At 46.2% G+C, this 27,033-nt stretch overlaps 1 protein-coding gene across 24 annotated transcripts in view; it reads right to left on the reverse strand.

Annotated features, from left to right (window-relative positions):
• Positions 1-27,033, reverse strand: part of PTK2 (protein tyrosine kinase 2) — a 267,646-nt gene that overhangs the window by 23,740 nt on the left and 216,873 nt on the right. For 23 of the 24 annotated variants that reach the window (XM_077847404.1, XM_077847401.1, XM_077847398.1 and 20 more), the window contains 4 exons: positions 17,477-17,588; positions 9,960-10,046; positions 6,480-6,617; positions 5,302-5,433 (listed from right to left, as the gene is read on the reverse strand). In XM_077847404.1, coding sequence (XP_077703530.1) covers positions 5,302-5,433; positions 6,480-6,617; positions 9,960-10,046; positions 17,477-17,588 — 469 coding nt within the window. Of the gene's footprint in view, positions 1-5,301; positions 5,434-6,479; positions 6,618-9,959; positions 10,047-17,476; positions 17,589-18,156; positions 18,381-27,033 lie in introns of those variants that run through there. The other variant, XM_077847412.1, reaches the window with a different exon arrangement.

A 27,033-nucleotide genomic window follows, 5' to 3' on the forward strand; every position in this document is an offset into this window, starting at 1 on the left:
AGCTTGAGAGACCTGCAGTTCAGAGCCCTGGCCTAAAAGGCGGCCTCCTGCCCAGAGACTCCACATCCTGGGAGAACATGCGGGTCCAGTTAAAGCAGGGGCCTTTGTTAGCTAGCTGCTAAAAATAATCCACTTTTGGGAGCTCCAGCAACAGCAAAATGGAATTAAGGTTTATTTATAATAACAAGCAAATCTAATAAAAGCAATGCTCCTTTGCAGAATCCTTGCAAGTGGCTAAATCTCTCACTTGATCTATTGTATTAGTTTCTGGTCAGGAGTGGCCAGAAGGTATTCTGAGATGGCCTCTGGGAACTCTATGTCATATGTGGGATATGATCTAGGATTTTAGAGTCTCAGCAATGCAGCTCTCACAGCTGCCATGGAGAACAAACTGAGAAAGAAAGCCCTTGGAGAAATCCATGTGTATTGCCTACTTCCCCCACTGTATACATGCTACACATTTAATCCTCAATCCAGCCCTGGGAGAAACATATTACCCACACTTTATAGAAAATGTAATTATCTTACAGATTAACAGATTAATAAATAAAACTATAGAGGTTAAACTATACATATAGTGTCATAATAACTAGGATTTTTAATTCTCATTTGGCTGAGTCCAGAATCTAGATTCTTTCTAGTAATATCTTCTTGAAAGAGAGAGTCAGGGATGCCTGGGTGGGTCTGTCAGTTGAGTGTCTGTCTTTGGCTCAGGTCATGATCTCAGGATCCTGGGATCAAGCCCCACATCGGGCTCCTGGCTCAGCAAGGAGTCTACCTCTCTTATTCTCTCTGCCTTTGTCCCTCCCCCTGCTCTAATAAATGAATAAATAAAAATCTTAAAAACAAACAAACAAACAAACAGAGAATCAAAGACAGGAATGATCATCTTCAGTGCCAACAGGTAGTCTGTTATTTTCCTACCACATCTCACGCCCCTGGTCCTCCCAGCCTGCAATGGCCTCAGGGACCCTGCGCTGTCTGTCTTCTGTATCCACTGCACTCTGGCCACTGCCGTGGCCCTTCTGTGCTCAGGTACACTTGGCCCCTTCCTGCCTTGCCTTAGGTCCTTGTGCTTGGTGGCTCTCTTCCTGGAACACTCTTCCCCAAATGTTCCTGGGGTGACCCCCGCTTGTCATTTCAGCCGCTTGGCATTCCCCAAAGGCTGTGTGTGCTGGGCCTCCCCTCCTGTTCCCAGTCCTCTCTGTTCAGTCAGGGGCTGACTGAGGACAGCTGGATCTTGAGGACAGGAAAGATGGAAAGTCAGCTCATAGGCCTGGTGGTCATCTTATGGTAGCCACTGGCAGATTTTAGGTCAGAGAGCAACAGGATCAGATTTTAGAAATATCACTGTGGCTCTGGCAGGAAACAGTGACCTGACATTTATGTTACTCCAGTCTCCTTGATTTTGTATCTCTGCCTGCTACTCCTGCTAGAAGCAGGCCCCCATCTTGACTATACACTTGCTCTTAGCCCTACTACCTACAACGCCTACCTGACGAACACCCAAACCAAAGATAGGTTAGGGATTATCCACCTCCCCCCACTCTCCATCCCATGACACTAGTACTGATTTGATCTTGAAGCCAACAATGACTAAGTAAGTCATTCTCATTTAAGGAAAGCAATACGAAATTCTAATGGGATGCCAATGACCTATGCCATGATCTTAAAAGAATGATCACTCATGACTTGACTCTGGAATGCAAGGCTAGCCCAAACCCAAGCAAAATGTACCCCATTGTTTATCATGTCAAAGTCTTTACAGGTTTTTCTTAAAAAGAAAAAAATATATATATGTAAAATACATACGTGTGTGTGTATATATATATATGTATATGTATATATGTAAAATATAGAGCCAGCATTATACCTAACGGAAAAACTATTACAGACAACATCTTTAAAAATAAAAGCAGACAAGGAACTATTTAATATGAAAGTTGGCAAGAGACGCTTCAGAATAGAAATACGAAGTATGTAACAAATGTTGAAATGAAGAAAAAATGCTTTTAAAAGCAACAGAAAACCCACGGAAATCAGAGTTCATGTCATAGATACTGGAAAATACAAGACAAGTGTCTAAAAATCAAATGCATATGCACACATGGAAAATGCACAACCAATGAGCTCAATGAAAATGATACCATTAGAGCAGCAGCAGGAAGCTCTAAGTGGATAGGCAGGAATTTAGCAAGGGAAGTAAGACACACTTAAAAAAAATCATTAAAAGCTGCACAGGAGTAATAAAAGATGCTGGGAACAGACCACAGGGAAGTTCCTGGGCTATGGAGACATCCTCACCAAGGGTACCACAGACCCCTGGGGGCATATTATACAGCTTCGTAAGTGGACTTTGCACATAACTTGGAAGCTATGTTGAGTCATGGGACACCTGGGTGGCTCAGCAGTTAAGCGCCTGCCTTCAGCTCCGGGCGTGATCCTGGAGTCCCAGGATCAGGCTGCCTGTATGGAGCCTGCTTCTTCCTCTGCCTGTGTCTCTAATGAATAAATAAATAAAATCTTAAAAAAAAAAAAAAAAAAAAAAAAAAAGAAGCTATGTGGAGTCTTGGAAATGTCCTGTGTGGGGGGTATGGGTTACACAGACTTAGCCATTTATTGAACCTTGCCCAGGGGTGCCTGGGTGGCTCAGTGGTTGAGTGTCTAGACGCCTTTGGCTCAGGGCGTGATCCCGGGGTCCTGGGATGGAGTCATGCATTGGGCTCCCCACAGGGAGCCTGCTTCTCCCTCTGCCTGTGACTCTGCTTCTCTCGGTCTCTCATGAAAAATGAGTAAAATCTTAAAAAAAAAAAAAAAAAAAAAAGCTCACCCTACTGTACCCTCTTCTAGGGCTTGTTCAGTGTACGGTCTATAAATGATCTCAGTGACAAGAGAAAGCCCACTAGCTAACTAGCCGGGTCCTGAGCCTTGTATATAAACACCTGAAACCACTCAGAAGACTGAGTTGGTGTTGAACTCATTAAACTACTTTCCACTCCCCAGGCTATAGTCACATCTCGCGTGGGTGGGGAGTTCTGAGAACAGTCTTATGACCCATGTCATTAGTCATGCTCATTCCTTCTGCCTGGTGGGGTTTCCGGAACTTGTCTGCTTTGCAAATTCCAATGGATCTCTCAGCCTTGGCTCAACATATCTGGACTCTGGCACCATCCCTGAGTCTTCCAAGCACCTGAGGGTTCATCGTCTGTCCTTGCTGTGCACAGAGCAGGGCAGAACAGCAGCATGGGCCAGCACGCCGTAACCCTGAGAAAACCCTTTGTTCACGTGCCATCAGTCATACCCAAGACAATGGTATGTAGGTACATCAGTTCGGAGTTTGGAGAATTTGTAATATGGCCTTTTTCAATCCCATATCAATGCAGGAAAATAGGCTGTCCGACAAAAGTCTAAGATGTGCTAGGGAACAGCCATTCTTGGAGTCCATTCCAGATCCAAATGGATCCGCTCAGATTACTACAGCAAACAATCACCAGTGTCGGCAGCTTGCCTTACATCATGATATGCTTCAAAGTAAATCATTTAGATTTTTGATAGTTTGAAACTTCTGTTCCAAACTAAATCCTTCATGGTGCCTATCAACGTTTCCTGTACCTTGCTATAAATGTCTGCAAGAAGAACACCTGGCAAGTTGAGTAAGTGTTCAAAGTACCCACAGCAGGATGGTGCCTTGCACCTCGTATGCGCCGAGCAGCCCTGCAAAGCAGCCAGGACAGACCCTGTGGCAGGACTCTGGGCTGAATTCGGGCTCTGTTACATGCTGGCTGGGCGACCTCAGGAAATCTCTGCTGTAAAGTGAGGATGATACAGGAACAGGGTCACCCTCCTTTATCCTGGTTTCCAAAATTTAACAAGCACCAATGACTGGAAATTTATTTTAATTTGGAATTGAAGCAAGTTAATTTCATGACAAAACCTGACCTGAACTGACATGAAGTCTGCATTCATACCTGTGAATGTGAACATTAAGGTTTTGTGCATGAAGATTAGTGCTCTTACCTCCAGGATGCTAATGGAACAGGACCGCTTCCATGGCATGTGCGCTATACTACACTATCCTTCTAAAGTAAAAAATATTGAATTCTGAAGCACATAAAACCTTCAAGAACTTTGGGTAAAGGATTTTGGACCTGTCTCTTCTTTCTGGGGTGGCTGTGTGGACCAGCTGACTCCATATAGGAGAAATACATCTGGTGGTGAAGGGCATCTGTGACCAGGGTGTATGCCAACTGGCAGTAACCGAGTGTGGGGTGTGTGCAGCGTCTGCAGGCCTCCCAGCATGCTCCCAGTTCCTGTGGGCACTGGGATGGCAGGCTTGCTAAGGGCAGCCCAATGTGCTGGGGGCACTGGCTTCACCAATGGGGAAAACACGCCTCACCCAGCCTGAGTGTTTTAATTTTAAACTACAGTTTTAAAAAAATGAGAGCCACTTATGAAGGCTGAAACCACTGTGGCATATCACCAGTAAGTGCTGGTTTCAACGCTTCTCTGCTCGGAAGACTGTAAGCCTTTTGAGAACTATCCCCCACCCTCACCGGTGTCTAGTCCCCCAGCATACAGATTGACACAGATGTGGCTTCAAGGAATGTTTACTGAATCAGAGCATGAGGGACCGGCTGTGGACTACCCAGGGAAAGGTACTGACCAAGAATGTGAGGAAATAGTAGGAGTCCTGGCTCTGTGCAGCCATCCTTCTCAGGAAGGATGAGAACTAGCTGTGTGGGCTGACTGGGGAGTGGGTCCTGAGGTCGAGGGCACAGAAGTGCTCGGCCATGAGTCCAAAGGGCCTTTGTGTCAAGTGACACATGGAGATGGCTGTGCCTTACTACTTCCCCTCTGCCGCAGGACTTCCAAGGGGGCTGCAGACTCGGGCAGTCCAGATACACGTGGGAGGAGGCCTGCGCCCATCAGACCACGAGAGGAGGAACGCCGCGAGGGCAGACCACAGGTTCTCAGCTATCTGGTGACACGTGCTGCAGGAGCAAAATAAAAGGTCTTACATGTGAGCTGACCCTTAAGGGGGAGCTGCTTCTGCGAAAACCAAAGAAATACTTACACCTCTGAGCCTGTAATGCCACTACTAAAACCTTGGATATCTGGCCAGAAAAAAGTCCAAAAAAGCAAATAACCCACTACTGCAAGTGTTAGGGACCAGATGTAAAAGGAACTCTCTTGTTCTGAAAAAGATGAACTCTTCCAATCATCCGTGATACAGTGCACTCTGGCAGAGCTTTACAACTGGAAAAAATCCGAATTACCAGAATTAACCAGAAACACAATTACCAGAAATCTCTCCTCTTTTTCCAGCCAGCGCTGATCTTCTTCCATTTCCTGCTGCTGCCGGATTAGCCGCTCTTCCATTAGGTGGGTCGGCAATACCTGCCCAATCCCTCGCAGGTCCAGCGCAGCAGAGTCCTGGCAGGGGAGCAAATAAAACAGTACATCCGCTCTCAGGAGTGTATTTAGGATGCTCTTACTGTTTTCTGTGTTTTTCCGAAAATAAATAAGTAAATAAAGCAAAATAGAGGATGGTGTAAAGAGGGTCTCTTATACTCCGCTCACGGGAGCAACTTTCCTGGAGGTTCCAAGTTACCACTTGCCAAGCATCTTTAATAAGTACAAAGTCATTCAGCTCCACCTGCAGGATTTATTCTAAGGAAATTGTCCAGGGCACCTGGGTGGCTGGCTCAGTTGGCTGGGGTCTGACTTCGGCTCAGGTCATGATCTCAGGGTCCTGGGATCGAGCCCCGTGTGTCAGGCTCCCTGCTCAGTAGGGCGTCTGCTTGTCCCTCTCCCTCTGTCCCTCCCCACACCCATGCACGTGCTCTCTCTCTAATGAATGGATAAAAATCTAAAAAAGAAAGAAAGAAAGAAAGAAAGAAAGAAAGAAAGAAAGAAAGAAAGAAAGAAAGAAAGAAAGAAAGAAAGAAAGAAAGAATCCAAGGTATGTGCAGAGACTACATTGCTGGCTGCAGTGAAGAAGTGAAAATGATCTGGATTAGGCTTAGTACACATATGCCACGGAGCACCAAGCAATCGTCAAACATGCTCAGGCAAGGGCAAGGGCATGAGCAGCCAACTCCAGGTTCTCCAGGAGTCCAAGAATCAACATTTACTATCACAGGAGTGGTTCTTGTTTACCAGGCAAATCTGATGACAGTTAACATGGCCCACAGAGTGGGAGGCTCTGCCTCCCTGCTCCTTCCCGAGACACAGCTGGTGCACATGCTGATGACATTTAGCCTGAAGTGCTGCCGTTCAGGTGAGTGGGCTAATGATGGCGGCGGTGTCTCTTTTAGTAAAAAGGATTCACAGAACCAGGAGGAATTTGAGCAGATGGGAGTGTCTTGACCTTAAAATTAGGCCGTCAAAATCAGTAACTCTTAGGATTCAGAAATAAAAGGTACTTTAGGCCAAGCTTCATCAGCTAACAAACAAAAGCCCAAGAACACCCAGTTTACCTCCATGTTGGGCTGCCACATTGATATCTCCTGTGGTCTATGATTCCATGAATCCGTCTGGTCCAAAAGAGATGCCTGACCTGGGTAGATGCTGCCGGCCATGGCTGGGATCCCATGTGAAGCAGGATAGCCAGAGACCTGTGAATGGGGCGCAGCAGGGTCAGGTTCCGACACAGCGTGCTTCTGCACAGTTCTACTTTCCTTGTGCAAGGAAGCAATAAAGATGACAAAAAACACTGTGCAAACAGAACAATGATGCCCAGAGACTCTACGTCTGGATCCCGGAGCCTGTGGCTATGATACCTTACATGGGAAGGGACCTCACATATGTGGTTATAAATTAGGAGTCTTGATATGGGGAGATGATCCTGGATTATCCCAATGGACCTTATGTAATAAGCAGGTTCCTTACCAGTGCCAGCGGGAACAGCAGGGGAGTAGGAAGGAAATGGCTATTGAAGAGTGGTCAGAGATATGGCACCATTGGTCTAAAGGTGGGGTCGGGGCGGGGGGAGTGGATCATGGCCAAGGGATGCAGGTGGCCTCTGGAGGGTGGTAAAGGCAAGGAAATGGATTCTCAACTAAAGCCTCAGGAAAGGTAATCTATGAAGGCCATGTAGAAAAGCAGTGCAAATATACACCAGGAAATCAGAAATCATTTACTCTGCATCCTTGATGCAAAAGCAATAGGAGCCATGAATGTGGCTCTGTGGGCGCTCCTCTAGAGCACCTCTTCTCTAACAAGCTAGGGCTGACAATGAGAGACACAGGCATCACGTTCTAACTATGATGATTATGGCAAAGAAAAGACTTTCAGGTGCACAAGGAGAAAAATCCCAGGGCAGAAGGAAAACGAGAGGAGTTTCTTTATGTGGCATTCTCCCTCAATCACGAGAGGCCAGAACCAGCATTTGTTTCCATAGCTCACTGGGTTAGTACTGGATGGCCGGGTGGTCAGTTAATTTTGTAATGAGTTAAGAGATAGCTAAAGCCGTATTTCCATACATCAACACATTCTTCAAGAAAGACTTTGTGTATTTGTTAGGTCTCTGGTCATTGATTTATACCAAAATTGCATACCGACAACATGTAACTAATGAACTTTCAAGTAAGATGTACAAATTGTTCTCACAGTTTACTTGAATGCAAGTACTTCAATACAAAAATTCTACTAAACATAAAATGATATATCACTACCATTCTTGGTCGTATTACTGCCAAAGAACCTCTAGCAATTTGCCCAACAAAGAGATTTCAAATATCCTGTATCACACCAACCCTGTGAAAGGATTGATGGGCATTTTAGCCAAGAAGGAACACGACGTAACACCAGGTGATGCCCTGTAGCTGTTCTCATTTACAGGATAAGGAAACCTGGGGCCTGGGAGAACTTAATCACTCGTTAGATGAAAATAAGAATGTTTTAATTTATCCACTGAAACCTTACTCTGTTCTACACACTGTGGTAGGCACTTAAAGCAGAGACAAGCCCCTGTCCTCAAGGGCTTCCACTTGGGGTGGGAGGAGCCACAGTTGAACAAGTACCAGAGCCAGGTAGCGAAAGGGGCACGGGCCGCTGTGGAGGGCCCATGGAGGCCTGTGTTTTCTCTGCCGCATCAGCAGATGCTGTCACACTTATTCTAAACAAGTCTGGTGTCCGAGTCCTGCTCAGTGCCTGTCTTCCTTCCTCAGGCCATCCATACACCTCCCGCTGCTCTGACCACTAACCTAGGTCAGGGTGCTGGCTCCCCAAGGATGAACCACAGCCCAAGGCAACCAGTAACCTAGACTTATAGCAAGAGGAGGGTCCTGTGAGCTCCTGCCTCAAGGGGGAGGGCACCTCACTCATCTTCATGCTCTCAGGGCCGAGGACAGTGCCAGGCAGAGGGGATGAGTAGTCCCGGCCAGCCTGCTGGCTGAGGAGCTGCCCAGTGATTCTCGCCTCCTTGGAGCAAGGGGGTGTCTCACAACAGTGTCTCCCTAGACGGGTCTCTCAGGCTCAGCATCACCTCGGGTGCTGGTCAACAGCCTGGTGCTCTTGGGCCCCACTTCAGAATTAGTACAGTGGGACTGGAGACAGTAAAGCAGGTGAAGAGCCTGCTGCAGACACCATTCCAGTGTTCCAAAGTACCATCATCCTTTCCAGTGTGGAATGGCCGGCACTCTCCCTGGGACCATATGCCAATAGCGAAGTGTTTGTCCATACAGATCTAAGAGGCCGGATTTAAATCAGGGTTGAGAGGCATGTAAAGGAATAAAAATGCTTTCATTTGACCCTCAGCAACCCTGCAAAGGAGGCATGGTAAGTGAGCCTCTCTTTTTGCTCCTGGAGAAACATGTGAAAGGAGATGGCAGTGAAGGGAACTTTTAGCTTCTTCCTCTCCGGACAAAGACTCAAGGACTCCCCATTGCTTGTGTTGTGTTTGAGCTATCTTCTTCAGTTGAGTGCTTTCCATTCAAGGCTGATATCACAACTGACCCTGTCAGCCAGCTAGGAGTACCAGCCAGTTATATAAAAAGTACGGCTACAAAAGAGCCACAGCCGACACAAATTATGAGAGATGATCTTATTTCCTAGAAGTGATTTGGCCTATTATCCAGATCACATTACCATGGGTACACGATCTGTGGTATGGTCACACAGTGGAATACTTCTCAGCATTAAAAAGTTGTGAATTACTGACACCCTCATTGGGATGTCAACGCACAGACATCATACCAAGTAAAAGTAGCTGAGCATGAAAGAGTAGACCCTATTTGATCCATTCATCTGAAAGTCCAGAACACGCAATGCCAATCATTGCTGATGGTCAGAGAGCAGTTGTGCCCAGACAGCAGGTGGCTGCCTGGAGGAGCTTCCAGGGTCAAAGAAATGTTCTCTGCCCTGGTGTGGCGTGGGGGACACAGCTGTGCCCTTCAACAGAACTGAGATCTCAGCATTTCACCTTAAGTAAGTTATGCCTCCAAAAAGCAAATACTCTTCCCTCCAAACCAGAAACATTACTGACTTTGCTTCTAGTCCTTTTCTTTCAAGGATCCTCTTTTCTAACTTGTAGAAGGTATTTCCCTGTAAGAAGGTATTTGACACTCTTTCCACATCTGTCCATAAGGCATCTTGTCTAGTTTTTTAGGTAAATTTGAATGTTATTCTTGCCTTCCAGAGAAACTGTCCAGTTCATTATTACTTCTGCATAGTAGGAGCCACCAGGTTCACCTTACACCTTGCACAAAGGGAGGAGAGGAATGGAGTGGAGAATGTGGGGCAGGGCACCTTCCCAGCTGCTGCTTTAAGGCTGAGGGGTTGACTACAGCCCTCTGGGCTGGTGACACGACATCTACCTAGACAATTATTTAGTGGGTTACTTTCTTAGCTTTCTGCTTGACAAATCATACTCCTAAGTACAGAAATAAAGAGTATAAATACATACAATGTCCCTCTCCACCCTCAAACGTGGAGAATAAAAGAATGTCTCCACATACCTGGTAATGATTGGTTTGTACCATGTGCTGTGGACTGGGATAAAATCCTTCGCTGGACCTTGGACTAGGGTAACCGGGTCTGCTGGGCTGTGAAAAAAATCAACAGAACATATGAATGAGTATTTGAAAATTCTATTCAATTTATGTTTTACTGAAAAAGGCATTTCTCCAAAAGACTTAAGGTGGAAAGAATGATAAAGAGTGTCCAGACACTTCAGTGGAGGAGACACTCTCCCATAAACATCAAAGACAGCAGGGTATTCCTATGTGAAAACATCAAGCTGGACCCCTTGCTCATAATACACACACAGATGAACTCAAAATGGTCACAGATCTAAATGTAAGAGGTAAAACTGTAAAACTCTTAGAGGGATCCCTGGGGGGCTCAGCGGTTTAGCGCTGCCTTCAGCCCAGGGCGTGATCCTGGAGACCTGGGATCGAGACCCACGTCGGGCTCCCTGCATGGAGCCTGCTTCTCTCTCTGCCTTGTCTCTGCCTCTCTCTGTGTGTCTCTCATGAATAAATAAATAAAATCTTAAAAAAAAAAACACTCTTAGAGAACTGGCCAGTCTTTGTAACCCTGGGTAGGCAATGGTTTTGTAGATATGAAACCAAAAGCTCAATCAATAAGAAAGAAAAAGATAAATTGTACATCATCCAAATTAAAAGCTTCTGTGCAGCAAATGGCACCGACCACCAAGAAAGAGACAACCCACAGAATGGAAGAAAATACTTGCAAATCATGTATGACAGTCATATCCAGAATACACAAAGAACTACTGTATCTCAACAAGCTTAGGGGAGCACCACCCATCCTTTGAGTCTTCTATAGTGATTTCCTGAAATCTCCTGATTTTTCCCACCCGATGTAACACCTAAGTCCTCTGCAACACTGCTGAAAGCCCTGCTTCAAACCCTGATGGATGCAGCTACCTCTGTCCTTGCTCTAACTCTGCTACTGTGGGGCTGTTCAATCTTTGAGGGTGGAAGATGCAGCCTACACTTTGGTGGCCCAGATGTGATTCACCCCAAACTTTTTAAAAAATATTTTATTTACTTAGTCAATCATGAGAGACAGGGAGAGGGAGGCAGAGACACAGGCAGAGGGAGAAGCAGGCTCCCTGATGGGAGCCCAATGTGGGACTTGATCCCAGGACCCTGGGATCATGCCCTGAGCCAAAGGTAGATGCTCAACCACTGAGAAACCCAGATGCCCCATTTCACCCCAAACTTAACCAAGCAAGAGGATGGATCCCCAAGACCTCTGGAAACAGGAAAGGGGCACCAAGGGTCACAGACTTTACTGTGTTCAGGGTGGCAGTTTCCAAAGTACGTTCCAGAAAGCCCAAGGGACTACCCTTCAAGATTTGTATTTTTAAAGGTTTCATTTAAACAAGTGGTTAAAAGAGGTCAAGGAAAACAACAAAATTCGACTATCTGTATTCTGATAGAGTGGCAGCACTTGTGGCACAAGTATGTGTTAACATGTATGCATTGGTGGTATGGGAAAGGCTCCCGGAGCCCAAGCATGGAAGGATGCAGAGCCAAGAATCAGGACAGGAAACAGAGCTATCTGACAGTTGTACAGTTGCGTCCTCTGGCTTAGATTCTGGAGGTGGCATGTAAGTAACACAGGCAAAAATAAAAACTTTTACTCAGTATGGCCAATGTGCACTGAACTACGTGCTTTACATACAGTGTGACAATCTGAAGACCAATGTCACCCAGGAATATTATCACCCTATTTTAAAGAGGATAAAACCAGGGCTCAGAGAAGTCAGGCAGTGTGAACAGGCTGCACAGTGCCTCTTGGCAGATCTGCTTGACTCCAAACTCTGCTACGTGGTGATGCCACTCTATTACAAGCACACCTTGACTCAATAAATAATAAAGGAAAAAACAAAAAGGGATTGATCAAAAACTGGCAAAATCTCCATACAACATCCCAGAGGGACTCAAATACTTTGTGGGTAGCCAAAGAGAGTGCTTACAAGGTTCAAGATAAAACAACAGATAAAAAGATGAAAACAAGTTCTGTGGCAGACAAAACTATCGTACAAAGAACACCACAAAGCCAGATTCTGCTCACTAGTGGCTGTGCAGAGTGCACACGTGCTGTCACACAGCTCTGCCTGTGTTCTCCACAAATGGGGAGCCAGCACGGTAGGCGGGGGCAGGCTCGGGACCAGAGGGCCAGCATTTGAGGTCAGGGCGACTCACCGCTCTGCCTCCACATTCTCAACAGGGAGCTGGGGACAGGGCTCTCGTGAAGGTAGAACAACACATCATGCTTTGCAGATGGCTTCCGCGTGAGCGGCCAAAAGTGTCAATTCCTACTAAGTACTACGATTCAGCAGGGTTGCTCCCTCCCTCTCAAAGACACAATCTTGGATTGTAATATTTCTTAACAAAGCAAACTATGGAGCTGTTGAAGTCCTGTCGAGTGAGGAGGAAGAGAGGAAAAACCAAGACATCCTAGATCAAGGGTCCTGAATCAGGTGGCGGCACTCTGGCCAGGGGTCCCAAGGGCATTGGTCTTCAAATTATCACACTGTATGTAAAGCATGTAGTTCAGTGCACATTGGCCATTTGAGAGGGCGAAGCTGCTGAGCACCACACCTCCGGCACCCAAGGTCAGAGCAACAGGGCCCGCTCTCCCCTCAGACCCACGCTCAACCCTATGGAGATAAAACAACAACAAAGTCCTATGATCTGAACCCAGGTAACACTTGGCAGAGTTTCTCAGACACGGAACCTCCTACAATAACAACTCCCATGTATATGAAAGGACAATGTTAATTTGCTTTGTTTGAACTTTACCAAGATTTTCTGCCATTCTAGAAAATCACATCACATGACCAGTGAAATTCGTGCTCGGCTGTGGCCATAGGCTCTGCATTTGCAGGTGCTGCCGATGTGGTGTGTCCACACACGGGAGTAAGCACCTGGCCACCTCACCACTCCTGGGGGTGTAATCCCACCTGAGTGGCTCTCCCAGGGCGGGTGCATGCTGTTTTAGCTTTCTTGTACAGTTAGCGGTCTCCTGGAAGAACTGGCATTTTGAAATTAGTGTTAAGTTATTTTACTGCCTATGTATTTTACTTGAGAGCTAGCAGTGGGACATCATAAATGCTTCCTACAGAAGAGGAGCACTGGCTCCTGTTAGGGCTGAGAAACACTTCTGAGGCACCCACTCTGAACACTTTATCTTCCAGACCCCTTTATATTTTCAAAAATTACTGAGGTCTCCAAGGGCTTTTGTTTATTGGGAATGTATCTACCCATATTTATGCTATTAAAATTAAAACACTTAAAAATAACAAACTAATTACATGTTTAAAAAAATACTTTTTTCAAAATTAAACAAATCAGCGAGCAGAGTGGCACCCGTTACATGTGTGTATGTAAATTCCTCTAATGGCGGGCCTGGGAGAAGGTTGTCGGCTCTCACGCTGGCTTCTGCATTGTCTGCTGTGCTGTCTCGCTGTGGCACACAAAGAAGATCGAGCCTCACACAGCCGTGCAGCTGGGTAGGGGAGGAGTCCGTTAACAGTTTCTTGGCACTGTTGTGGGCATGGTTTCTGACATTATACCCCAACTCAGAAAAGTGCTGGTTTCTTAAAGGTGACTTGCAGTGTGGAATCTGAAACCGTATCTATCATTATCTGTTACATTAAGACTCATGACTCCGTCTTGTACTGTGAATGGATTGTCTACCCATGTGTGATTCTGTGACATCCTGCAGTGATCATCTGGAAAATACGAGTCACTGACTTATGTGGACCTTTGCAATGCCCACCCGTTTCAGTCTACACATGCAAAGAAATCACATTTGTTAATATCACTCTGAGCTCATCAGAAAAGCCTCCGAATTGGGAAGCTGTCAAGGTTATGGTGATGGATGTTTTTTGAAATTCTAAATTTTGCTTGGAAACTTGAATTTTATCATCAGCAACAAGCACTATCAGTTACTTTCCCTGATGACATGCTCTTGTTTCTTTCCTTCTTGAGAGGATGTCTGCCAAATGCACAACTTTGAACAGCCACAGTGTCTGCCCACCCTACTTTCAAGAAAAACTGGTTTTCTGTGAGAAAAGTGTTTAGTTCCACTACTCAGCTGTACAGCAAGTGTCTTTCCTGACTTGCTGTTTCCTCCCACAGAAGACCTCTGGCTGCTTCATCCGGGTCATTCTTCCGCACGCTGGCATCTCTTTCTTGCGTGAGCACGGTGGTAAAGAATAGAGTGGTGACCAGCACGGCCTGGCGCCATTGCCCTGGCGTGTGCCAAGGTGATCATAGCTTTGTCCACTGTTATGTCTGCAACGGGACTGCAAATGTCAGCAGAGTGGACAAGGCCAATGACATGTGGACATTATTATGAAATGGTTTTGCTCTCACGGACTTCTGAAATGGTCTCGGGGTCCCAGAGGTCCAAGAAATACATTTCAAAAACTGCGGAAAAGGCTATTTTTAGCTTGAGGCTCTCCACTGATCTGATGGGAACGTGCAGAACAACTCGCAGCAATGAAATGAACCCAAAGTGGGGCTCCCTGGGCTGCATTCCTTTTGGACAAATTTCTCTGAAGATTATTATTGTGAGAAAAAAACTAGTACTAAGTACCCATGAAGAAATTGGTGGGATCCCTGGGTGGCTCAGTGGTTTGGAGCCTGCCTTTGGCTCAGGGCCTGATCCTGGAGACCCAGGATTGAGTCCCACATCGGGCTCCCTGCAGGGAGCGTGCTTCTCCCTCTGCCTGTGTCTCTGCCTCTCTCTCTCTCTGGGTGTTTCTCATGAATAAATAAATAAAATCGTAAAAAAAAAAAAAAAAATGGTAACATATCTTTAATAATTAGCTTTGTGCTTATAATGCCTTTGCCATTAAGTATAACTAAGCTTTTAGTTTTTTGGGTTTTTTTTGGTAAAGATTTTATTTATTTATTTATTTGGTAGAAAGAGAGAGCATGAGCTGGGGGAGCAGCAGAGGGAGAGTGAGAAGCAGACTCCCTGCTGAGCAGGGAGCAGAACGTGGGGCTGGCATTGTGACCTGAGCCGAAGGCAGACTAAGCTTTTAATTTAAAATCTTGAATGTGGGAGAGAAAAATATTTCGCTTTAAAAACCTAATTAGGTTTTTTACAAGTTTTTACATTACAAGTTTTATTAGTACACAACATTCATCTATAAAAGTCCGAGATCCTACAGAAACTGAAGAAATTTAAGTGGAATTTGTTGTGAAAAGACAGCACAGTCAGAACTAAATAAACGGAGAAGGCTCAAGAGCTCCCACTTCATAGGGTGGAGGAAAGTCCAGGATGCAATGCTCGGTTAGCATCCTGGAGACAAGCGACTCACTTGTAGATAGGTCAAATACAGTAACTTTATGTAAAATCAGAGTCTGAATCTGTGGATTACCACGGAGAAGGGAAAAACTTCATCCAGACCCAATTCTGACTGGCAAGGGTACCGAATAATTAGCGTATTTGTTTATAGCCATCAAGCATCTGTGTATTTATACTAGTGTAGATGATTTCCTAGCCATGGAAACTTTTAATCCATGGGTTGTCAACCTTTTCCTCCAGGTGTCAAAGAGCAAATATTTTAATCTGTGACACTACTCAACCCTGCCTGTGCAGGCTGAAGCCAGCCAGGGACAAGACACAAATGAAGCATGCAATTCATTCCAATAAAATTCTGATCACAAAAACAGGCAGTGGGTGATAGTTTGCTGATCCACTTTAAAGGGCAGAACAATCTCTGATTATAGAGAAGAGCCTCAAAATAGGCACTCTGAAAACCTCTCAAAACCAGAAAAAAAATGCCTTTGGTATTCTAAATCAGAAAAAATCTAACCTCATACTACAGCTTCTAAAATTTAGCCAAATGAAAATTTTAAACATCCTACCGACTGAGTTACAGAAGAACACTGAGATAGACCAAGTTCCTGAATTCTGTGGGCTCAGGGGGAGTGCTGCAAGGTGTGGTGCTCATCACCAAGTGTGTGCAGTACCTGACACCTCCGTGACTCCCTCAAGCACCGCAGATGCAGGACCTCATGTGGCCTTCACTACACCCCTGAGGCGTAGGGATGTTAACATCCTTGCTTCACAGTGAGGACAGTGAGGCTGTTGGTAGAGGGACCGCCCAGTCATCAGAGTCTCTGTGAAGAGACTCGCTTGGCCCCTAAGCCCGAGGAACTAGCTTTGAGACTCTCCCACCTCCCAGGCCCTGTCCGTTGTCCTGCTGCCCCCCAAGTTAAGAAACAGGCAAATGTGTATATACAAAGGGGAGGGCCTTACATGTTGGGACGGGGCGCTCTCAGTTTTTCTGTGGGTAACTAAGGGTTTACGGTTGTTGTTAACCAGGATACACAGAAGGAACACCAGCTGACTATCCAGCTGACTGATCGGGTGGTGTGGCTATCCTCCTCTGGGCCCCAGTTTTTCTACCCGTTCAGGAGGCTGGATTAGGGAACCCTTCACCTCTAAAACTCTGAAGAACTGCATCAGTCATCTCTAGTCACCTTAAATGTGTGACTACTACTGTGAGCTACTACTACACAGTTGAAAACATCAACCAAGAAAATACAAGCTTTTAGGCCTTGTAAAAAAAAAATAGGTATAATATTTAAATAGTACTTTGTGCTAACAGACTTCTGATTATTTTTCAAAAAAGAAAATCAAAAAAAGAATTGTCAGCTTCTTAATATATTTTTAGCTCATTAAATAGTAGGTAAAGCCTATTATCTATTTATATTCCAGAAAATGTTGTAAACTGGATTATTCATGGCAAGTAAGCCACTGTGTGAAAATACCACTCTGTCAAATGCAAAAGGGTATAAAAAAATTCTTAATCTCACAAGTGTTTAAGGGCCAGCTATGTCCCAAACCCCAGCCACAGTGTGGCTGAGCAACAGGGAAAGGTTCTGGCCATCTTCCAGAGGTTGAGGATGTGGAGACAGTGGGCAGGCAAGGCCTGGGGATGTTGCCAGCAGATCTTAACACGCAAATGCAACGTGCCTCCAGTTCCCATACCTAGAAGCCAGCCACGGACGGCAGACAGGCAGAGAATGCACAAAGCTCTCAACCAGACCCACCCCAAAAGGAATGGGGTTAGGTGCACTGTGACTCAATTTGAAATAGAGCAAGCATAAAGCATTCAGGGGGCTGCTGTTAGTCCAGTTGCGGTGTTCATCCTGACTCGATCCTTAGCGAGGTCCCTGACAGCCGACAAAGGAAACTCCTTCTGAAGTCTGAGGATGGGGGTGGGGAGCTCAGGGAGAGCCTGTTAGGACCACAGCTAACCTAATGGCTTGAGGCTGAGACAGCTGAAATGCAAACTGGGGAATGAGTGCAGGAGAGGATTAACATGCCGGGCAAACGGGCAGGAGCATAGGAGCTATAACGTCTACCCCTAGAACCACCTGATGCTTGGCTGCCTCCCACACACAGCACTGCCTACACCGTCCACCCGGAAAGTTAGCAGGAGCGATGCCAAAATTGGGGCGGGGGCCTTTGCTACCTTGGGTGGAGCTTCGTCGGACCCTCCGGAGTCCCAGGATACTGTGACCTGTCTTCTGGACTCCATCCTCATCCGTTCTTCTTGCTGCACCTTCTCCTCCTCCAGGATTGTGCTAGAGAGACAATACATGGTTTAAGGGGAGCTGACAGCCAGAGGGAGCACACACCAGACCCCACCCGGCTTATCTGAGGAGCACCAGCTGGCTAGCTAGAGGATAACAATAAGGAAAGGGAGAGCGGATCAGGTTTCTAACTGTGCACAGGAGGACTCTAGAATAGCCTTGGTCCCAAAGGCAAGTCCGTTTGCAGCACAGCCGTAGGTAAGAAAAAGACAGCTGGGAAGACCAGGGGAGCTTGTGGAAAATCACAGACGAGCCGGGGGGGCGGGGGGATGTCTGTACTCCCAATTTACTTGGAGCCAAAGAGAACTGCCCTGAGAAATCCCAAGCCGGGCTTCGTCCGGCACCGGCGAGGAGTCCCGGGCCGGGCTCTTACACGCACACAGGCGCCCACGTCCTGTGACCGCCTCGGCGCGCCGGGCGACGGCCTCGCCCTCGGGCCCACGGCCTCCGGGCGCGGCTCACTGCCCTCTCCCCAACCTCCCGCTGCCCAGGGCTTCATCTCACCCGGGGGTGACGACCGGGCGCCCCCCGGCCCCGCCCCCCGCGCCCCGGTCCTCACCGCGCGGCCTCGGGGAGGGCGGCTCATTCAGCTCCCGAGCCTCCGGGGGAGCCGCCGCCAGCCGCCCAGAGCCACCCGCGGAAGGGAAGAGCGAGGTCAGCTGCGCGGCCCCTTCTAATCTGGGAATTTGCTCAACTGCTTTGGAAGGACATTCCTGCCTGACGGGAGGCCGGGCGGCCGGGCTGCTTCCCACACAGCTAAGTGCGCGCCACGGGCTCCCGGCTCGCCGCTGCTCTGAGTCAGCAAACCCTTCCCATTTACTACAGACCGAAGGGTGTTTCTTTCTTCCCTTTTTTTTTTCTTTTAAAGGCACGGGAACGTTCTGCTCAGTGATGACATTAGTGCCTCAGGAGGAAGCTTTCAGCCAAAAGATTCCACTCCCTCCTGACAATGATTTTGGTTTCCTTGGTCCCCGGCGCTGGGACGGCGCGCGACTGGCAAGGGGCGGGAGCCAGCCCCGCGGGGACCTGGCCCGGGACCCCCGAACGGGGCCGAGAGACTCCCACACCCGTGGGTCGTCGGTGCCGAGGCCGGAGCCCGGCCGGGTGCGTGAGCCACGACCAGCAGGGTCGACCCGCTGAGGGGCCAGGGAGGGCCGTCACCGAGCCCCCCGCCCTGTCCAGGAAGGCCTGCGGGCCACCTCCTGAGACGGCCCCTGGGTGCAGGAGTCCAGCCTGAGCTCTCGGGCCTGCGACAGGAGCTGCCCCTGCTCAGCAGCTTTTCTGCACCCTGCTCTCACTCGGGGCCCTCAAAATAAATAACAGACCCGGAATCTGAATTTCCAAAAACCTTATAGTTTTAACAACTGAAAAATCCATATAAACCAAGACAAAAAAAAACCCCACAAGCAGCTGTTCGTTCTTTTTTTCAACTTCTTCAAATAACTGAAATACAGGCAAGCTCTGGGAAGACCAAGTGGGAACCGCATTTGAAATCGGTCCCATGAAGGCAGTTTATCTCAAAAGGGTTGTTTTATGAAATGGGCCACCCTGATCTTGAGGTTACTGTTCCCCAGGAACACCTCCAAAGGGTCCCGTGAGGTCCCTTGCCATGGGAGACCCTCTCAGGCTGCGTCCTCCCTGGTTCTTCCACCCATGGTCCCTTCCCCCTGCTGTCCGACCTACTGAGCTTACTGTCCGAATCCTTCACGGCAGCCCTTTCATCACGTAACCACTTACGGACGCCACTTCTGCGCCCTGTGGTGTTTAGACGGGATGCGTCGGCCGCTGTCTGGTGTGAACCCAGCTTCCCTGCCGATACACAGTGCGTGCACACGACATGCACTACGATCTTTCTTTCACCAAACCTGGAGTCGTGCCCCTGGCAGACCAGTGGTAATGGGGAAGGGGGTACTTTGATCTCAGTACTTGGTTCTCATACCGAAAGTAATAAGTCAAAATGCTTCTGAGAAACCATCGTTTGTTGCTCAGAGCGGTCAAGAGTATAAATAACTCATAAAAGATCTATTTTCACAATGGGAGGACTATTCCGAGCAAGAGTGCACATGGAGACATTTCTGAACTTTTCTCTTTAAAGCTGCTGCAGGACCCAGAGCAATAAACTAGAATGTGCAGAGGGTCAAGGAGGTCAAATTTAAACATACTTTCCCAAACTGCAAATATTTTTAGTAGCAATACATTCCATGTGAAAGAGTCTGGCTGCTTGATGTGAGCTGGCAATGAGCCGCCATCGCTTCTCCTGGGACGGCAGCTTCTAGGTCTAACTTCCAAGGAGATGAACCAGTGAAAGCTTGGGCTTTACAAACATGAGAACACGTGGTCATCCAGCCTCTGCTCACCCACCAGTCCCACCTGGTGAGACGTGTGAAAGGGGAGAAAGCAGTACTTTAGTGTTTCTTTTTTTCCCCTTACTTCCCTCACATCAACAGAAACAGTCCTCAAAGTAATCGATTGAGAGTACGAGGGCACAGAGTGTGTAGGGGCTGCTGACTGTGTGCTCTTGGCCTGCAGCACTTCCAGGGAACTTGGTCTCATGCCCTCCACCAGCTAGCATGGAGAGGTCTGATGAAATTTCCGTTCTGGAGCGACACAATGTGATTTCACTTCTAAGGTATTTTCATGGAGAGTAAAAAAGGGGTCTAATAGGCTTCTCGTTTCCAGTACTGAGCTAAATACAAAAACAAACCTTCAACCCCGACCAGCCTAGAGTAGAACAGGGCAATGGGCCTGCGTGGCTGAGAACGGAGCCATCCAAGCTGTGGGAGCAGGAAGGGCAACAAGCTATACGCTGCACTTCCGTCACCGTCTGTGGCAGCAGGCTGCCTTGCCTACTTCAATGTGTTGGCTCATTCAGAAATGAGAATAATCCTGTCTACCCTACCCATTGTTAGGGTGAGAAATAAAGTATGAGGAAAAAAAACAGTCAAACTTTGAAGTAAATATTAGTTAGTTCCATACTTTTACCTGACCTTTTCCCCCTGGGAAAGAAAGGTATTTTGTTGATCTAATTTCTGTGGTGTTTCCCCTGTGACTGATGCACTACTGTTCTTTTCTCTGAAACTACAAACCATTTCTTCTTTTAAATATAAGAAATCTGTTTTGTTTGAAGAACAGTTTCTTAAAGACTGGACTTTGATCACCTAAACATCACAAAATCAGCCTGGGTTTATAGGCTACTTAGGCAAATCTGGAAAACATCCAGAAAAAGAGCAGCAAGAAATTGGAAGGGAAAAAAGCCAAGAGGGAAAGAGCTCATTTTGGCAAGTTCACGGGAATACCAGTTTTGAAACATGATCTCTTGTAATTACCCAACACTGCCTCACCACAAAGGAATGGAACTGACCTTTTCACAAAAAAACCCCCGCCTGATATCTTTGCAGAAAACAAGTCTGGAGCCTTGAGATGCAGTCCCGGATGGTGTATCTAAGTGGCTGACCTGTGGCTAAATGCAAATGTAAATAACCACAGGGTTACAGCAGACGTCTCTGCTCTTTTTCTCTTACAAGCAGGCATCTAGTTTCATGAATGCACCAAAACTGCATTTCTCTGTATGTATCTCAAACTGCAAGAAATAATGTGCTTCTGATTGGTTGTGGTGATACCCATCTCAAAATTATTTAAAAAAGTGATTTCTACTAAAAATCTTTCTTTAAAAATAGTGACTTCCATTCTGGCCAGTTTGTGTAGTAACTATGTGACAAACCATCTTGCAGATAGCAATTATTGACTGTGGACATAAGGAGCAACTTTGTGGCAGCACAGGAGAGCATCTTACAACGCCGGACTCTGAGGGGGTGCTGGCATTATGAGGGTGAGGAGCCCTGTATGAGTCCCCGTTTTTTATGGTCATTTGTCAGACAGCAGACCCTAGTCTTACAAAATCTACCCAAATCTCTAGCTGAACCTGGAACCATGCACACACAGGACAAGCTCCCAGTAGCCCAACTAAGGCAAAGAGAACCGAACTGAGATGTGGGCTGCTGCCCCCAACATGGGGAAAGAATCTGTGATTTGAGACCAGCTGAGCTAATTGCCTGCTAAAACAAACAAACCATTCTTCAGAGGAATATAACTGAATCCAGAGTTTCTGTAATTTTCTGTAATCTATTATTCACAATGTCAGGACATAATCTAAAATTACTTGATATACAAATAAACATGAAAATGTGATCCATTCTCACGAGGAAAAAAACAATGTAAAGAAGGCAAATCCAAAAATGGCCCAGAAGTTGGAATTAGCAGGCAGGGACTTGAAGGAGCTATTATATTCAAGGACATAAAGGAAAGTCTGTTCATAATTAATGGAAAGATAAGAAATGTTAGCAAAGAAATAGAGACTATAAGAAAGAGCCAAATGAAAAATACAGTATCTGAAATAAAATCTCTGCAGGATCAGATGATTGGTAGGATGGAGGTGACAAAACAGGGAACTTGAAGACAAGTCAATTAAAGTGATTCCATCTGAAGGACTTGAGAAAAAGACTGGGGGAAAACAGAAAAAGAACAGTGTCCCTGGGACCTGAAGGACACTGTCAAAAGGCGTAACATACAGGGAACTGAAATTTTAGAAAAGAGAAAACAGAGCAGAAAAATACCTGAGTAGATAACTGTGAAAGACACACATTTACAGATTCAGGAGGGTTTGTGAACCCCAGATATGGTCAATACAAAGAAAACCACACCCCAGTACATTCTAGCAAAACTGCTAAAATTGAAAGACAAAGAGAAAACGATGGAAGCAGCCAGTAGAAAATGACAAAGCAAGAAGAGAGGAACAATGATTTGAAAGACCAATGACTGCTTATTAGAAATAACAGAGATCAGGAGACAGTGGAAGAAGAGCTTTAAAGTGCTGAAAGAAAAAAATACAGCACCACCCTCAAGTGGGAACTCTGTTTCAGTGAAATTAAGTTCATTTACTTGTCAGACAAGAACCCAAAAAAACTAATGGAATTCACCACGGATAGATGAACACAGGAAATGTTCAAAAGTTCTCTGGGTGGGTGGGAAACTGAAAAGAAGCCTCTTTAGGAAAGAATAAAGAGCGCTGTGCAGGGTTAAACACGAAAGACTGTTTCTTTACTTTCTTTAAAATACTATTTAAAACACACAGAAAAATTTTATTTTGTGATGTGCCTAACATACACGAATGTAACCTATATGACACCTAGAGCATAAAGGACTGAGGTGGTGGCAAATGGACCTTCTTGGCTGCAAGAACCCGACATCATAAGCATGGTATAGTCATTCACTCTAAGGAGACGGGGAAAAGTTAAACATGCATATTGTAGTCTCTAGAGCAATCACTAAAATTATAATGCAAAAGGTTATCGCTAAAACGCAGATCTGGGGCTCAGAGGGAAAAAAGGGGTGGGGGCGGGGTGGGAGAGAGGCTGCTGGCTTCTTAGTGCCACACTCTCAGCCAAGCACTGACGGCCTGAGCACACGGCACTCTGCTTCCCTCTCGGCCGCACCGGAGGTACATGTTAACCTGAAACTGGTATGAAGCCAGTGTTCCTCCATTTGTTTCCTACACCCCTCCATCCAGCCACAGTTCCCTGTCCCTGTGACTGGACATCGAGCGGGAGCCACGTGCAGCCCCCAGCCCTTAGCTGTCCAGGGGGAAATGAGACCTCCATGGCTGCTATTCCACTCTCCCCTCATGTTTTTAGTGATAATGACCGTGGAGACAAAATTCAGTGAAGAGGAATAAGAACAGCTACAGAGAAAACAAAATGGGTCACAGAAACAGAACTGTAGGGAAGGGATTCTGGTGGCTACCAGGCTAAGTCTGAGGGTCTCCAAGTGCACTCTGAGAGTGGCACTCGGATCATAAACAGTATACGACTGACAGGTCAGCTTCACCTGGTCAGAGGCATCTCTTCATAGGTAGGATAAGTGAGAGGAGGAGAACAGTGCGTGGAGAAATACAGGGAGCTGTCAGGTGAGAATGAACACTGGTCTTGGAGGCAGGGTAAGGGGCTCCGGGGCCTGAGATCAGTCCCCTGTCAGCTGCATGGTCCAGGGTGAGTCATAGGACTTTCCTGAGCCTCAGGCTCCTTCAGTGAAAAGAGCAGTAACTCATTCTTAAGAATTGCTATTTAGTCAAAGAAGGTAATACATGTGAAAATGATGTGTAAAGCCATGTAAGTGCAAAGGACTAATTTTTATGAAATGCATATTTAAATCTCCCTGGAAATCTGTTCACACAAAACCAAACTGTGGAGGTATAACCATACAGATGCACATGGAAAAGCCGAGAACACCTATGTGTGAGTGGGACCCAACATCCGGTCAGAAGGATCCCCACATAAACAGTTAAGACATAATCCCTAGTGGGAAGAATGTAAATGTTATATTTAATTCCTTTAAAAAAATTTTTTTTAAAGATTTTTTTTATTTATTTATGATAGACATAGAGAGAGAGGCAGAGTCACAGGCAGAGGGGGAGAGGCAGGCTCCATGCCGGGAGCCCGACGTGGAACTCGATCCCGGGACTCGAGGATCGCGCCCTGGGCCAAAGGCAGGCGCTAAACCGCTGAGCCACCCAGGGATCCCCCCTTTAAAATTTTTTTAAAAAGATTTCATGTATTTATTCATGAGAAATACAGAGAAAGAGAGAGAGAGAAGCAGAGACACAGGCAGAGGAAGAAGCAGGCTCCATGCAGGGAGCCTGATGTGGGACTCGACCCTGGGACTCCTGATCACACCCTGGGCTGAAGGTGGTACTAAATCGCTAAGCCACCCAGGGATCCCCTCCTTTTAAATTTCAACTTACTCTTTATTTTTAATTATTGGCAAGGCTAAGGACAAACAAAACACAGAAAAACAAAAAAACCCTTGACGTTCAGATGCCATGAATTTTTTTAAAAATAATTTTTAATTTAAAGTTTCTAAAAATGGAGCACCTGGGTGGCTCAGTCAGTTAAGTGTCTGCTTTCGGCTCAGGTCATGATCCCAGGGTCCTGGGATCAAGCCCCGCACTGTAGCCTGCTTCTCCCTTTCCCTCTGCCGCTCTGCCTACTTGTGCTGTCAAATAAATAAATAAAATCTTAAAAAAAAAAAAAAAAAAGTTTCAGGATGCCTGGGTGGCTTAGCGGTTGAGTGTCTGCCTTTGGCTCTGGGCGTGGTCCCAGGGTCCTGGGATCAAGTCCTGCATCGGGCTCACCGTGGGGAGCCTGCTTCTCCTTCTGCCTGTGTCTCTGCCTCTCTCTCTCTCTCATGAATAAATAAATAAATCTTTAAAAAAAAAGTTTCTAAAAGCTTTATTTAAGTAATCTCTACACCCAGTGAACATGACCCCAATTTCAAGAATTGCACGCTTTTCTGACTGCTCCAGCCAGGCACCCTCAGATGCCGTGAATGTTTTTAATAGGTATATAGGACTAAATGAGAAACTGATTACTCTTCTAGATATTATCTAGACCCAACAGGCTAGCAAGTGGATGGAAAATACTGGCATGATGACTAAGAAGGAATTCAGACACCACCTTTGAATGGAATTTTGGAAGCAAATACAAATCACTTAATAAAATACACAGAGAAGCAGCACAAATAACTCATATCATCAATCAAACCTAGAACTTTTAATTCAGAGTCCATATATTAGGATAAATAAGAATAAGAAAGGATTAAAAAGATTTGTATAAAGTGCTGTTCACAAATTAAAAAATTAAAATCCATGTTTCTAGGGATCCCTGGGTGGCTTGGTGGTTTGGCGCCTGCCTTCAGCCCGGGGTGTGATCCTGGAGTCCTAGGATTGAGTACCACATTGGGCTCCCTGCATGGGGCCTGCTTCTCCCTCTGCCTGTCTCTCTGCCTCTCTCTCTCTCTGTGTCTCTCATGAATAAATAAATAAAATCTTTAAAAAAAAAATCCATGTTTCTATAATGTGTCTATAAAATGCCTTTGTATTTTGGTATCTGGATACTGATAGCTAATACTTTTGAATTCAAATAACCAGATTTTTCTTTAACAGTAACTGATAATTTTTCTGTACCCTAAGACTGCCAGGTTCCTTCCAGGTCTTCAGGAAAAGCTTCGTTGTTACTACTACTAACGGTGTGTGAGCCGTTTGAGCCTCCCCTTGCCCAAGCTACAATACATGCAACTGGAAGCATTCCATATCATTTCACATAACCCTGAAAACCAGACTGTGTGACACTGCTCTTACAGGGAGGTGAAGTCACTTGCCCAAGGTCACACAGCCTTTTCAAATTTCTTTTTATACTGTAACCTTCATGACACAACACACATAACTCTGAACAGCAGATTAAATTCCTCCCAACTCAAGTGCTGTCTGTGCCTGTACTTTTACAGGTTACCCGCCCCACCCCCCCACTTCCTCTAAAGGTGCTGACGGCCTCACAGACCAAATGAAACACAGTGTGTGTCCTGAGGAGCTCTGAAACTTCACTGGAGTATGATGTTGAGATGTAGTGTGAAAAATGTGTAATTAATCTGTGACTGCAGCCGCTCCAAGCTACTTCCAAACCAAGCATCTCTCAAAGGCCAGCTTTGCTTGATAAAGTTAAAAAGCAAACATGACAATATTAACTCAAAATGACAAACAAACAACCCCTTGCCCCCAAGGCCCATGCTGCAGGCCCCAGCCTGAACACGCTGTTTTGATACTCAAAACAAACCTAAGAAAGCCAGCTTCAGGAATTCCTTGTAATGCTGTTTTTTCTCCTTCTTTTCCCTTCTTTTTTTTTTTTATTTTTTAAGATTTTATTTATTTATTCATGATAGACATGGGGGGGGGTGGTGGGCAGAGGGAGAAGCAGGCTCCATGCCAGGAGCCTGATGTGGGACTCGATCCCGGGACTCCAGGATCACGCCTTGTGCCAAAGGCAGGCACTGAACCGCTGAGCCACCCAGGGATCTCCCTCTCTTCCCTTCTTAACTAAGCATTAACAATGTGCTCATCAGTCCCAATCACAAGATGGAGCACAGGACATCTAGCTGTGTCTCAAGTCAAGGCCCAGAGTGTGCCCTGGACTCTGGTGGGCTCACTGCAAGTTCCAGCTGTGGGACCTCAGATGAGCCTAACCTCAGAGTGTCAGTTTCCTCCTTTATGAACGGACGGTGGGGATACCACCTTCATCTCCAAGGACTGTGAGGACTAAGGCGAAATGACATGGGAAAGTTCATGGCCCAAGGCCTGGCAACAGAAGGTACGTAGTAAGTCCTGGTTCTCAACGTTACACCTAGTAAAGCCATCTATAGAGGGCAGAGAGACTGGCTGTCAAGGAAGATGGGATCAGTTTGACAGGTCTTCCTGAGAAGCACAGCAGCAGAGACCAACTCACACAGAGTGCCTTCCAAAGTGATATTTCTGAGTTTGGCATTCTTTAGAACAGAATTTCTTTAGAACAGAAACATTCAGGGGAACTGTGATATTCTTCGTCACTTATAT

This window comes from Canis aureus, chromosome 14 (genome assembly GCF_053574225.1).
Source record: "Canis aureus isolate CA01 chromosome 14, VMU_Caureus_v.1.0, whole genome shotgun sequence".
NCBI classification, from domain to species: Eukaryota; Metazoa; Chordata; class Mammalia; order Carnivora; family Canidae; genus Canis; species Canis aureus.